The sequence below is a fragment of the Sturnira hondurensis genome, unplaced genomic scaffold (assembly GCF_014824575.4).
Source record: "Sturnira hondurensis isolate 20B ecotype Veracruz unplaced genomic scaffold, ASM1482457v3 Scaffold0015793, whole genome shotgun sequence".
Classification (NCBI taxonomy): domain Eukaryota; kingdom Metazoa; phylum Chordata; class Mammalia; order Chiroptera; family Phyllostomidae; genus Sturnira; species Sturnira hondurensis.
The window spans coordinates 6,629,476-6,645,309 of NW_028088424.1; the positions used below are offsets into that span (position 1 = coordinate 6,629,476).

Sequence of the window (15,834 nt, forward strand, 5' to 3'; positions counted from 1 at the left end):
AAAGAGGGGTGGAAACGGGAGAAAGGTGGGGAAGGCTGGGGTGGTGAGGAAGGGTGGGGGAAAAAGGTAGAAAACTGTAGTTGAAGCAAAATAAAAATCAAAACTATTAAAGTAAAATAAAAATGTTTATTTGAATTATTTCAAATGTATAGACAAGTTTACTTTGCAAATATTACAGTATTTGTATAATAAATACTAACTAGACAGACTTATTCTCAATATAGTGAACTGGACTTTGTATGTTTTCAGTGGGAACTGAAGTGGGAAAGGTTGAGAAGCAATGCTTCTGTGTGGTAGCATAGCTACTGCATGTGAGGTCCTAGAAGTAGAAAATTGTTCTTGATCCTAGCAAGGTAAAATCACTTTTCAAGATAAATACGATCTCGCTTATAACCTAGAATCATGAATGACAATAAATCTGTTCATTTGAACTTTATATTTTTTTCATACAAAGTAACTATGAAATGCCTTTAGAATGAAAGTATGTTAAATTTTCATTTAACTGTAAAATTACAGTTTAGGAATAGAATTTTACAAATTTTACTTTTCCAAGGCTCAACATAGATTAAATTTGCTTAGCACCTTCTAATTGAAGGTCACATGCCATTTCAGGGTAAGAACACATGTTGAGGCATTGATTCCTAGACTCTATTATAACCTGAATTCAGGAAAGTCACATGGTCTCTGTAGGTCTCAATTTATTGACCTGTCAACCAGGTGTATACTGAGTGACGGGCTAAATGAAAGGTGTTAAGATCATGGCATAAAATTTGGGATTGATATGGTGAATACTATATAACTACTTTCTATGACCAGTCAGAGACATTCTCAATCACCACACTGTGGAAGAGGTTCTCAGAAACCCAACATTCCCAGCTTTTTTTCCCTATATGATTGTATGTCATAACAGTCATATTGGTAGTCAAAAGACAAAATATTTTACAGTTTCTCACTTTGCAAAAATGAAGTAGTCTGTAACACAGGTGTCAAACTCATTTTCACCAGGGGCCACATCAGCCTTGAGGTTGCCTTCAAAGGGCTGAACGTAATTTCAACTCTTTAACAGTTAAGGAGTAGTTACATTTATATAGCCCTAAAATTATTTCAACCCTTTGAAGGCAACCGTGAAGCTGATGTGGCCCCTAGTGAAAATGAGTTTGACACCCTGATCTAGAATCTCTAGATCTCACTACATTAATGTCAAAAAATTTCATGTATAAAGTGAAAAGTTTATGTGCTCTAGAAGTTCTTTCCAAAATATTGCCTTTGCTGTAGTTACACTTCAGATCTTTGCTGTCTACTGATTGCCAACCAAAACAACAATACCAGAGTGGAAACTAACTCATGGAGACCATTCAGGGGAGTCGACATTTAAAAAGAAAAGTTTCCATCTGCCTTAGGTTGAAAAAAAAGTTTCCACAATTTTCAAAACATTCTCATAACATCACAGTATTTCAAATAACTTTATTTTATGGAGTAAGCCAGCTACTGTAAGCGTTTTTCTTGAGCAATTTTTAACATACAGAAATTTCTCTACTTAATCTTTGGGGACAAGAATTAGAATTATTTTCGAATAGCATGCATTAACAATTAAAAACAAGACAATACCATTTTTTCTTTGGTAGTTTAATATTCCTTAAATAAGAAAATCTGATTTCTCTATTTCTAAACATATCTTCAGAAGTTCTCTCTCTCTTATTCTCTCTTCTTCTTATCAGTATCTATTTAACTCTCTTTCTCTCTCTTCCCCCCAACCTTCGGCACCCCCTCTTGCCACCCTTGCCCTTTTTTTCCTTTCCAGGCCTACTACCACACCAGTATGCAGGATTTATCATTTCACAACCTTTTAACTATCTTTCTATTGCCTTTCTGTACCTTCCCCCATTCCCATCACTTCTTATCTACCTTGTATCTGATTCACTAAGCCCAGTATTCAAATAGTTTTACTACCTAGTATATACCTCTCCTACTTCCTCAGGCATCACTCCCCTACTTAAGACTCCCTTCCAGCAATGCTGTTTTACCTTTTCTGCAAATATACTATATGCATTCTATTGCTGCTCATGCTTCTCCAACTCAGCTTCCCACTGTAATCAAAATAAAATCCCAAATACTCACCATGTGTATAAGGACCCACATAAAATGGCTCTGGCTGGCTCCTTTCTCACCCCATCTCCTTCCACTCCTCCCCCTTATTTATTATCTCCAGCCATACTAACCTTTCTCCAACCATCTCAAATATAATAAATTCATATCTATCAGGCCCTTACATTGCTCTTCTTTCTGTCTGAAAGGCTCTGACTATCTGGGCGAAAAATAATCTCTCCTACAAGTGATTCTATCGCTTTACTCAGTTTTACCATTTTCACACCCTTATGAGAGTTTATTGGTTTATGTGTTTACTGTCTATCTCCCCCCACCAGAATGTTAGTTCCATGGGACTATTTTATCTGCTGCTATATCCCCAGTGCTTCCATCAGTATTTGTACAAAGCAGATGCTTTCTTAACATTTGGTGACTGACTAATCCTACTGGAATTCTCTCTTCTACACCTATATTAAAGAATCCGCCTCATCCTTTAAAACCAATAACCTGCAATGTTATGTCTTCAAGAGGCTGTTTATGTCCTTATCACCAATATCTAAGGTTTAGATCAATTAAGTTATAGAGGACCTGCTATAGAACAGGTTAAGGTATGTGCTAGGTTGTAGTGGTAAAACAATCAGCAGGATACTGTTATAGTCCCTGTGGCACTTACAATCCAATGGAATTTTATAAACTGAAGTGATTTCTGCATTCTCTAAACTCCTGTGGTAATTAGACTGTGTGATTAATGTGATAATGAATGACAATGTGCCTTGTAAGCATTTCTTTTATGGTATCAAACCATAATTTGGTAGCTGATGAACATGCTATCACCCAGGAACGCAGACTACATTATGCTGAGAGAGCCATTTGTGCTTGTCTCCCCAGTCCTTCATCTGCTCCTCTGTGGATCCTCACACTTTTGAGGCATGAAAACTAAAGGACTAGAGGCCAAGAATCCAAGAGTTGAACTCTATATGAAAAGACATTTACATGAATGCCCTTTATTTAAAAAAAACAAAACATTCAAAGTTTTGGGAAGTCAAAGGCATGTATTTTGATAATTCTAATGTTTTCTGAATAAGCTATATCTACACACCAAATATGATTAAATTAAATGATATATTTGAAAATACTTTGCAAAGTACTTTATATATGTAAAACATGATTTCAGTGTTATCTAACTTTTCAAAGGTCTAAGCATTTGCTGCCCAAATAGACTAATAAATTTTTGAGGGTTGGAGTAATGTCTTACACTTCTTTATTCTCTTCCATGACACCTCAGCAAAGAAACTCTACCTTTCAGAAATAAAATTCTTTATTCTGAAAATGATTAATGCTTATTCTGGATTACTAATGCTAGAAACATCTTTTAAATAATTCTACAGAAGACAGATTTGCTACTGCCATAAAGAGGGATTTTTTAATTCTAAAACCGGAAGGAAAACAAAGTTATTTACCTGTATTTTATTCTCTCTAGAAATAGCAATGAAACAAAGATTCATATATAAGTACTTACGCACAAAAACTCTTAAACCATAGAATGATCTTGGAATTTTTTATTTTATTGATTATGCTACTACAGTTGTCCCAATTTTGTTAATACTCCCTTATCGCCCTCCTCTTTGCACCACTTAGTTCATGAAAGAGTTCATGAACTCTTAGTTCATGTCCCATTGGATATATATATATATATATATATATATATATATATACATACATATATACATACATACATATATATCCATATCCTTTGGCTTCTACATTTCCTACACTATTCTTAATCTCCCTGTCTATTTTGTGCCTACCTATTATGCTTGTTTTTCCTGTACCTTCCCTCCATTCTCTCCCTCTCCCTTCCCACTGATAATCCTCCATATGATCTCCACTTCTGTGATTCTATTCCTATTCTAGTTGTTTTTGTTTCTTAGGTTTGGTTGTTGATAGTTGAAAGTTTGTCATCATTTTACTGTTCCTATTTTTGATCTTCTATTTCTTGGATAAGTCCCTCTAATATTTCATATAGTAATGGCTTGGTGTTAATTTCTTTAACTTGACCTTATCTGGGAAGCACTCGATCTGCCCTTCCATTCTAAATGATAACTGTGCTGGATAGAGCAATCTGGGATGTAGGTCCCTGCCTTTCATGACTTGGAATACTTCTTTCCAGCCCCTTCTTGCTTGTAAGGTTTCTTTTGAGGAATCCGATAATAGTCTTATGGGCTCTCCTTTGTAGGTAACTGTCTCCTTTCCTCTTGCTGCTTTTAAGATTCTCACCTTATCTTTAATCCTGGGTAATTTGATTATGATGTGTCTTCCCACATCCCTGCTTGGGTCCAATTTCTTTGGGACTCTCTGGGCTTCCTGGACTTCCTGGAAGTCTATTTCATTTGCCAGATTGGGGAAGTTCTCCCTCATTATTTTTTTAAAATTGTTTAAATTTTTTTTTTTAAATTTAATTGTTGTTTAAGTACAGTTTTGTGTCTTTTACTCCCATCCAGGTCAACCCCCTCCATCCCTCCCTCCCTTCCATTTCCACCCCTGCCCCCCTAGTTTTTGTCCATGCGTCCTTTATACTTGTTCCTGTAAACCCTTCCCCTTCTCCCCTGAAATTCCCTCCCCTCTCCCCTCTGGTCACTGTCAGCCTGTTCTCTATATCAGTGTCTTTGGTTGTATTTTGCTTGCTTGTTTGTTTTGTTGTTTAGGTTCCTGTTAAATGTGAGATCATATAGTATTCGTCTTTCATCATCTGGCTTATTTTGCTTAGCATAATGCTAGCCAGTTCTATCCATGCTGTTGCAAAGGGTAAGAGCTCCTTCTTTCTCTCTGCTGCACAGAATTCCATTGTGTAAATGTACCACGGTTTTTGGATCCATTCATTTACTGATGGGCACCTAGGTTGCTTCCAACACTTGGCTATTGTAAATTATGCTGCTATGAACATTGGGGTGCATAGGTTCTTTTGGATTGGTGTTTCAGGGTTCTTAGGATATAATCCTAGCAGTGGAAGTGCTGGGTCAAAAGGCAGTTCCAATTTTAGTTCTCTGAGAAAATTCTATACTGTTTTCCATAGTGGTTGCACCAGTCTACATTCCTACCAACAATACACTAGGGTTCCCTTTTCTCCACATCCTCTCCAACACTTGTTTGTTGCTTTGTTTATGATGGCCATTCTGACCCATGGGAAGTATCCTCATTGTGGTTTTATCAAATTAAGTTTTCAGTATTTTGCTCTTCCTCTTCTATTTCCGGCACCCCTATGATTCGGACCTTGGTACGTTTAAAGTTGTCCCAGAGCTTTCTCAGTCTCTCCTCATTTTTTTGGTTTGTAGGCTGGCGCTCAATCCACTGAGCCACAGAAGCCAGGGCATTTTTTTTTTTAATTCTCATTTCTTCATTCTGTTCCAGTTGGATGTTTATTTCTTCATTTTGTTTCAAATCCTTGGTTTGAGTCCCTGTTTCCTTCCCTTCAGTTTTGGTTCCATGTATATTTTCCCTTATTTCACTTTGCATAGCCTTAATTTCTTCCTTCATTTTGCACCCTAGCTCAATCATTTCTGTGAGCATCCTGATTACCGGTGTTTTGAACCCTGCATCAGATAGGTTGGCTCTCTCCTCATCCCTTAGTTTTTTTCTGGAGTTTTGATTTGTCCTTTCATTTGGGCCATATTTCTTTGTCTTGGTGCATCTGTTATGTTTTAAGGGACAGAGCCTTAGGTATTCGCCAGGGCGGGGCAACCCTTTTGCTGTGTTGTGGTGCTGTCTGTGGGGGAAGGGTGAGAGAGGGAACAATGCCACTTGCTGGCTCTGCTCTATCCCTGATTTCCATCAGTTCCCTCCTTTCCTACAAGTGGATTTTGGCCTTTCAGATGCTGATTTGCAGATGAGGGGGTTTGTGCACATTCTAGGACCCTGTGGGCCTCTCCCACAGAATCTCCTGTGATCCTTAGAGTTTCTCCCACTGCCACAACTTCTGCAAATTTTTACACCCAGAGGTTTTGAGTCTTTAGTTTCCCACGCTGAACCCCTGGTTCTATGGTCTGTCTTGCTTCCCAATGGTTCTTCCCAGCTCATTGGTCCACGAATGTGGGACCAACTAGTCCACCAGCCACATCCTCAGCTGTGCGTCCTCTCTGCGTCAGCTGCCCGTCTCTGCCCCTCCTACCAGTCTGGATAAATGACTCTTTAACTCCTTGGTTGTCGGACTTCCCTGAAGTTTGAATACCTGACAGTTCTGGGGTTTTTCTTTGTTTTTAAATTTACTGTTGTCCTTCTTTCGGTGGTACAAGGAAGCAAAGCATTTCTACCTATGTCTCCATTGTGGCCGGAACTCCTGGGCTACTTTCTCCAAATTCTTGGCATATAAGTGCATGAGCAGATCCACCTAACCTTGGATTTTTTAATACCTGCAACTGAACTTTACTTCTCAGGTCCAGAAAACACAGTCTCTTAAAGAGAGTTTTTAATAGAATCAAGTATTAAATGTAATCTGCCACGTTAAATCATACAAAAATAAAAATAAATTTATATAAACACAACCATTCCCAGAAGAACTTATTCATCTTCTACATTTGAATAGAATACCTAACCTTTTCACCCAAACCACTCAGATAAACACTGACATAAGGAAAACATGAATTCCTTAAATTTCCTACTCAGAATTCTTATTAATTCCAAATTTTCTACTATAACATATAACGATTTTTTAAAATGAGATGCTTAAGACTAATAATATTTTAAATAAAACAAAAGCCTCTTCTCATTTATGTGTTTCTTTCATAGATAGTAGTTCCTTTTTATTGAGATTTACGGTAATTCATCACTAAGCTCACTGGCAGGACCAAAGATCTGAAAGTTATTTTTAGCTTTTAGAATAAAAAGTTGATTTTACTACTTATCTAACCTTACCCTGTCAGAACCATCTAACCTAGCTCTCCAAAATCAGTCATCCTACAGTCAGCTTCAATTAAAAACTTTTCTTCCAGTGGTCCATTAAGTTCAAAGAAGACTTGGCAGATGACAATAAGAATTCTAATATATGTGTAAAAAAGGAAGTTCAGGCAATTATTTAAAAAACTGAATAATGGTGGCATGTAGGAAAGAATGCATAAGCAAAGGCAATGTTAAATATTATAGTAGGGCAAAAACTAGAGGTGTTCATTTATTTTTTACTTTTCTCTAAAAACAAATAATAAAAATACAGACTTTGGATTAATGAATTTAAAAATCTTGCCAAAGTATATGTGTTAATACAGAGTGAACCCCCGGCTAGCTGCCAGCACCCTTAGGAGTCTGTAACTATACATCAGCAGGTAGAAGCTCACTGTGACCTCATGGGTTTGTTTTAACTATTAACAAAGAAAAGCACTGAAAAATCTCCTTACCCAAATATTTGTCAATATAATTTATAATTTCAATTATACTGACCAGTGCTTTTACATTTGCTTTCTCAACCCAAAACCTAAAAGCTATTCAAATTTCCTGAATCAAATCAAAATGATTCTAATTCCAAAATCAAGAACCAAAAAGTATTAAAAAATCCTTAACTTTTGGTCATTGGGCAGGGTAGAACAAAACTGTAGAAAAAACAGAGGTCCTTCTTTTAACCTACTACCCTAGTCAGTAGTCCAAATAACCCAATAATAACATCTGTAGTAGGGTAACAGCGCCCCTGCAAAGACATATATGTCCTAATCCACGGACCTTATGAATGAATGTGTTCCCAATGTAGTAAGAGGGACTTCTGCAGACATATTAGGTTAAGGATCCTGAGATGGGGAGAAAGCCCTGGATTATTCAGGAGGGCCCAATGTAATCATGACAGACCTCGCAAGAAAAAAGTAGAAAGATATTAGCTGTGGGAAATGTGATACTGGAAGCCAAAGGTGGAGTGACGTGCAAAAGAGCTAAAGCCAAGGAATGCAGAAGCACCTAAGAGCTGCAAAAGCAAAAAGATGGACTCTCCAGAACCTTCAGAATGAACAAGTTCACTAGTACCTTTATTTTAGCCTCATAAGACTCATTTCAGATTTCTGACCTCCAGAACTGTAAGATAGTAAATTTGTGTTGTTTGAAGCCACTAAGTTTGTGGTAATTTGTTATAGAAACAGTAGGAAATTACCACAAATAATTATAAAAAACAGTTTGAGATTGCCAGCTGTTCTTGCTCCTCACTTCTGTGGGAACTGCTAACATTTACCGAGTTTTAGGGAATACAAAACAGACAGAAAAGCAAAGAAAAAACATGACTTTATGGAAGATAAGAAAGAATCAATTCCTACACTATATACTGAGCAAGTACAGGGCACAAAGAGCTTAGAACTCTGTGAGTTTTAAATGAGAGTGCATCTGTCAGCATGACTTAGATAAATAAAAAGCAAAGATAATGTTCCAAGGGTGTAAAAGTAGAGCTTGGAAAGAGAACAGACTTTTCTACACAAAAGAAACTGACAGAAGGATCACCATCCTGCAAAGGTAAACATAGGTACTTTGATCTGTAATATCTGAACTCTTACTTCCTACCCTATTAAAGAGGTACATCTTCAGAATTGCTTTTCAGTTGGCTCTTTAAGGCAATTATATTTTAGCTATATACTTCAGTACTCTATATGAGACTCCCTCCATTTTTACCTGGGAGATGGGAGACTTGCAACGCAGTACTAAAATCCATCAGAAAACAAAAACGGTCCCTTTTATTTAAATGACACCTTTTTTATTATTTTTATTCTTGACATTATTACAGATGTCCCCTCTAAAAATGGTTAATTTTCATATTTATAGTTTCTGTACTGTCTTCAGTCACTTCCTAAATTATCATAAAACTGAAGTCTTTAGAACAGGCATGCTCTCCATGAACAGTGCAATAAATCAACTTTCTCAAGTGAAGCTGAGAGGGTATACAATTTTGGCAGTTTTTCTTACTACTTTTTCTATATTTTATTACTTATCAGTTAAAAGGGACCTGTCAATCAAAATAAGAACTTTAAATATCACCCCTTTCCTCCCAGCCAATATGTATTTTGAACATTTATCAGCTTTCAAGCAACACACACAAAAACCCTTTATTTTGACAACACTTTTTTCCTGAGCAGATGGAAATAGATAATTCCTTGCTTTAAGAACCCTGAAGGAAATGCTCTTTCATTCTTATTTCACATCCTCAGCATGCCTCTCACCTGCTATTTTGATATTCAGATTGGCATCCAGAAGCAAATTTTCAGCTTTTAGGTCACGATGAACAATGTTCCGACAGTGACAAAAAAAGACAGCTGCGACAATCTGTTTGAACTTCCGACGGGCCTCCTTTTCTGCCATTCTGCCATGAGCCACCAGGTGGTCTGTGATGAAGAAGAACACAGGCAGTTCTCATTTTGGACACTAGTATAATTTCAAATGGTAGATGTAAGGAGGGATGCAAGGGGGCCCACCAAAGAAATGAGTTAAAACAAGTGAAATAAAAAAATAGAAAACAACATAGTTTTACAGTCCTGGTTTGTATCTATAAAAAGTCACTAGCAACCAGTGCCCAAATTATTTTAAGTAGAGATCCTGTTACACATACAGGTGCATAGCAATACACTTGCCCTACTACAATTAAAAAAAAGTTCTGAGGAATATAGTAGTATTTTTCAAAGATTATAACACTTAATGCCTTCCTTTTCATGTCTCCATTGCAAAAGTTTACATACACACAGCAAATACACACTTGGAAGTATCAGCAATATTTCCAGTGCTAAAAAAGGTGAGTCAAAAGCAGAGTCACAATAAACTTAAGGCTAATATGTCTTCATCTTTCTCAAAGTTTTACAATTTTACATAAAAACTTATTTATTTGGTAACTATTCTCTGTAGTGCATAATAATATGCCTACATCTTTACATCTGCATTTACTGTGCTTACCAAATATTTTTATAACTGTATTATTAATTTTTACAGATAACATAAACAGAAAACCAAGAGCATTTTCTACTACTTTAAACTGAATAATTTCCATGGCTATGTTGCTAACTAAGGTATATAGCAAAAGAATTTATATGTTATAAACTCTGTAATAGCATGAATGAAGCTATCTTCTATATTTAAAAATGACATGATTAACCCATAATCAGCACCATAAGTTCTTTATGTACTTTTTTACTAACAGTGGTAGTAGGTTTATACTGAAGGAATGACATACATATCCTTAACCCAGTCGTTCATATAACCAACAAATTATATACAGGTCATGACAGCTAATGGGATTAGAAATGATGCAATTTTCTGTTTGAAATTTCTAATAGTTTCATCAGCACTATCCTTAAACCAGCTGCTCTCGCTGGGAAAAGGACACATTTACCATCATAAGCATCCTGACATAGTGGAAAAGTAGAAAATTAGAACACTATAAACAAGTGTATTGTTGTTTAACAATAGTTGTTTTACTAGTACTACCCAACTGCCTTGGTGTCATCTCAATCATCTATAGGACCAGTCAGGTACATCTTTTCTTCATCACAAAGAGGAAATCTGGGATAAAACATATGTACTAATAATGACTGCTAAGACTGAGAGTTTAGGACAAAAAATAGAAGGGAAGCATAAAGAAGGGAAACTAAATGACAATTCACTTTCATAGCAGATTTTCAAATAATTTAAACTAAATTCTGACCACAAAGAACATAAAATTTTGGAGACCAAAAATACAGTAATTTTAATAACAGTGTCCTATAAGTAAATCATTTAAATTATTAAGAAAAACCCCTCAAAGGAATTGTTGTAATTCTTAGGGTTATCAATGACCCCCACACAAGACCTCTGAAACATTTCTCTCAAAAACATTATGCCCAAGATTACCAATTTAGTAATGAAAAAATAATATAAGAAGTCTTCAGTTTAGAAACTATGAGAATGAGAATACAGCTTTTTATAGGAGTTTAGAGGTGGTGATAAATGAGCTCACACTCTGATACGTTTAGGCTTCTAGAGAGAACTGTCACATGAATTTTAAACAACACAAAGTCCTAACTAGGGATAGCAACTTAATATAAGCTGTTAACTGGACACCCATAAGGTGTACAATACTATGTTTTATTTTAAAAGGCCATTCTCCAATAGTACCTGCTCCTTTGACCCCTCTATTTCTCTTAACCCAAGGCCTAATTATTCTAATAATATGTTTTAGCTGAACTCTGTCTAATTAAAAAGCTTTGAAGGGACAGCTATTCTTGAGAAATATAAAAATAAACCCTTATGAAGGTTTACCATCAGAAGCTCATTTGGCCAAGCCAACCATTAATTAAAATGTCCAAGAGACATTTGTCTGGCAGTAAATACTAATTACCAGAACACATCAAAGAGCATCTTGAATACAACAGAATGATTAACTTAGTAAGTTGCAAAATAAGTGATTTTCATTTATTTAAAAAACTCTTTATATTTCCTAAGTACTTTATTTTCTTAAAATGACTGGAAAGTTCTCAAAATTGTACACAGGCCAGGAGCTGTGGAATGCAGCCCAATTCTGTTGTATCTCTACAGTGACACATTGGTTGTCCTTGGACAAATCACTTATACAGCCAATATCCACACCTCCTGATTTGCCAAGTAGGAAAAAAATCCGCTATGTGCTATGACAAAGAAAAAATAGTATATTTGGGCATAAATTTTAATTGTCATTAAGAGTTGTCACATATAACTCGAAAGACTTAAAAAGCTATTTTTCAATGTCTATGCAATATCATACAGAGAATACTTAAGAATTTGGTCAATACATCATAAGGTTTTTTAGGATTCTGCAGCACTTGAAAAGTGTATAAATCACTTGTCACTGTTACAAGGTTCTCGTTAAAAGATATTTATGATAGCACAGTGGGTAAAACAGCTTGAAGTACATACCATTTTTTTCTAAAGGTACCTACAGTTATAAAAATGGAAAATATATACAAATCACCTTTTAAAAAGTGTTGGCTGCAAACATCAGATGTTTTCTCCTAGCCATTGTATTTGATGTTCGTTCAAGTTTTCTCCTCTTTGGGAGCACTGTGCTCCTTTCCAAATACAAGATCATCTTAATGGCTCATTGTGATTCAAACTTTAGCCTCTGCTTTTATTATTTCCCATCTTATTTCTCCCCTTTACCCCCTATCCTGTTAGGTTGCTTTCAGTATAAGCCTACAATCTTGTGGGTATGCTAGGAGGCCTGCAGCCATTTTCAGTCCCTCCTGAAACTGACTTCCAGCTGCACAAAGACAAATAGTTGTTTTATGTTATGTGTACACTATAGGCAGTAAGCAAAAATTCTTCAAGCTCAAATGTTATACTTTACTTTCAGCGAAGAAACCCAACACAGTTGCCCAGACTGGACTTAACCTCAAGCCACAACATTTGAACAAACACTGGGGTATCAGAAAGGTGAATGAAACATAGTGTATCCTGAACCACTCAATATTTAAAGTAAAATATATTCTGAATCTTGTAAGAATAAACCCCAGCTGCAAGGAACTCTGAAGAGTTGTTCTGCTTCGTACAAGCAGTTCAATGAGCCAGCTCACCTAAATACTACGCGAGATGCCACCCACATCTTCAGTCCCAAACAACCCACACTGAACCTAGGATCCCAGTTTCCTTTAATGCCCACATTCTCCCCTACCTCAGCCTAGACAGTCTTCAATTACCCATGTTGCATAAACTCCCTCATGGTTAAGTTCTTTTTCACTATCAATTAACTACTTATCTATTTAGTTATCACTGTGTGTCTCAGGCAAATTTTAAGTTTTCTCTATCACAACTTCACTGCAACCAAATCACCCTAGTCAAGGATGAGGTAGTAACTCAGTTAAAAGGAGAAAATGGTTCTGTTGTTTCAAAGCTCTTACCAAAAGTAAGGAGTCTAAATTCTCTTTACACTTTCCAATTACAACAAAGCACTTGGCACTAGATTTATTTAATCTTTTTAAAAATCTGCTCTTTCTCACAAAATAAAAAGAAGTTAGTGACACTAAGGGATTTCTGTATCTCGTGAGGCATATTATTAGAAGTAGAGAAAATAAACTCTGAAGTTTCAAAAGTACTAGAACACCAGCACGTATAAAGTTTGCTTCAGAATCTGCTGTTTGTAATTCTATTCCAATCTGACTCAGGAAGAAAGAGCTTGTGATACATTTAGATTCTAATCTTACAAAGAGTAAAAATACACCTCAGGCAGTCTTAACTTCCCAGCCCAGCTTCACTGAAGTGTCAGAGTCCCGCCACTAACAGGATAGTGGTGGGAGCCGACATTTCTCTAAGTCAGTGTTCCACTACAAACAGACAGTATCTCCATTTGTCTGCCAGATCTACAATTCCTAACTGATCCAAAACACTAGTCAAGCAACAGGGCAGAAACTTCATTTTTCACCGTGAAGAAATAACCTAGTCTAGAATAGGGAAGAGTGGCATATGTGCTAAGCTCAAGTAGCTACCTGAAGAAATTTCTGCCAATTCTAGATAGGCACAGCGAGTGGTTCTTTGCTTTGCCACTCTGTTCTATAGTTTCTTCTTTCTACACCAGTGGAAATAATTCTTGTTTATCAAACAAATTCTTCTTTCCAAAAGAACCAGAACAAGGTCAAGATAATTAAAGCTGCCCTGTAACAGGTTAAAAAGAGTATACTTTAACATCATACTGTCTCTAACTCTTGTAGGCCCCACGCTGCCAGACTAGAGTGAGAGGGTTATTTTGTTTCCCTTGCTAAGAATCCAACTACCTCATACCAAGCTTCTACCTGTTGCTGCTTCTTGCTACTACCCATTTCCTTCATTTTCCAGGTGTCCAGGCCAAAAATCTTGGCATCATCCTTCTCTTTCTCACACACCACAAATCCAATCCCTTCAGCAAATTTTATTAACTCTACTATCAAAGCAGATCCAGGTTTCAACTATTCCTTACCCCATCCCCATCCCACTATAGTGCCCCCAAGTCTAGTCTAAGTGCCATTATCTTCCTCCTGGATTATTGTTAATAGCCTTCTAATACTACTAACTAGTATACCTGTTTCTGCCCTTGGACTCCTGCAATCTATTCTCAAAACAACAGCCACTACTAGTAGTAATCTTTTTTTAAGAAAAAGATTTTTTTCTTATTTTTTTATTTTGAAATAATTATAGATCCACAGGAAGTTGCAAAGATAACACAGAGGTCCCATGTAACCTTCACCCAATTTCTCCCAATAGTTAAATCTTACAGGTCTTCAAAAAATATCAGCTCTGACCTGTGTGGGTCAGTTGGTTGGGTATCATCCCACACAGCAAAAAGTCAGTGGGTCAATTCTCAAACAGGGCACTGCAGGCCACCCCTGGTTAGGGTGTGTGTGAGGGGCAATGAATCGATGTTTCTCACCCTTTTCTCCCTCTTTTTCCCTCTCTCTAAGAATAAATCAATAAAATCTTTTAAAAAAATCAAAACCTAGAATTTGGGATGGGTACAATCTGTGTACTTTTATGTCATTTTATCACATGTATACATCTGTGGAACAACCACTGCAATCAAGACACAGAATTATTTGGAATTACTCATTACTGAGTTTTCCTACAGGTATTTAAAAAAGCACACTATATTTTCTTGTCTATTCCAAAAAACTTAAACCTCTTCCTTAAGGGTTTTGAGAAAACATAATTTCTTTGTGAAACACAGTAACAAAATATGCTTTAGTTTTGAAAAATTTAAACTGGAACTATTGCTATTTTTCCTATGTCTCCTATTGTGTATGCAAGAGAGCTCTGCATATAGTTGATGCTTATAATTACAGATTAAAGAAATATCAATCAGGAACTTCCGCCAAGATGGAGGTGTAGGTGGACACTGTGCCTTCTCCCACAACCAAGTTTGAATACAACAAAGGTTTAGTAAACAAAGACACACCCAAAGAACAGAAAACTGAACTATGCGGAAGCCCAACAACGAACTGTTCAACCAGGACTGGTAAGAGGGGCGGAGTTAGAAGCAGAGCAGGGTCAGGCTGGACAGATCCCCCGACCCAGGCACGCAGTCAGCTGGGGTAGCAGCTTGGACCCAGTGAGGGTGTGGGGCAGCCTGACCACAGTCACACATTTGCGAGCAGATAAACCAGTAGAGTGAGCAGTGAGACAGACTGCGCAGGCTCCAGCAGGCGAACCCAGCGGTGGAGGGCTGACCAAGGTCCCACATTCGCTCGCAGTGGGGCGGAACATGCTGCCCCGGAGATGGTGGCAGCTGCGGAGGCGGCAGACAGAACCGCCACCGCTTTCCTTTGACCCCACCCCCACATACAACGTCACAACCCAGCAACTGAGTTGTCTCGCCCTGGTGAACACCTAGGGCTCCACTCCTCATATGTAACAGGCACCAAGAGTCCAAAATATGGCTCAAAAAGAACTCAAAGCTCCAAAGCCAATAACTCTAAGCGACCTAGAAATAGCAAACCTCTCAGATGCACAGTTCAAAACACTGGTGATCAGGATGCTCACAAAACTGGTTGATTATACTCACAAATTAGAGGAACATATGAAGGCTAAACTAATTGAAATGAAGGGAAATACACAGGAAACCAATAGTGATGGAAAGGAAACTGGGACTCAAATCAAGGGAGTGGACCAGAAGGAAGAATGAAACATCCAACCAGAAAATAATGAAGAAACAAGAATTCAAAAAAGCAAGGAGAGGCTTAGGAACCTCCAGGACATCTTTAAACGTTCCAACATCCGAATTATAGGGGTACCAGAAGGGGGAAAGAAATACTCACGAGTGGAACACAT

General features: G+C 37.1%; 1 protein-coding gene across 6 annotated transcripts in view; it reads right to left on the bottom strand.

Annotated features, from left to right (window-relative positions):
- LOC119000562 (serine/threonine-protein kinase SIK3) overlaps positions 1-15,834 on the bottom strand; it is a 163,646-nt gene that overhangs the window by 91,493 nt on the left and 56,319 nt on the right. For all 6 annotated transcript variants that reach the window (XM_037065672.1, XM_037065675.1, XM_037065673.1 and 3 more), the window contains exon 3: positions 9,261-9,422. In XM_037065672.1, coding sequence (XP_036921567.1) covers positions 9,261-9,422 — 162 coding nt within the window. The remainder of the gene's footprint in view (positions 1-9,260; positions 9,423-15,834) is intronic.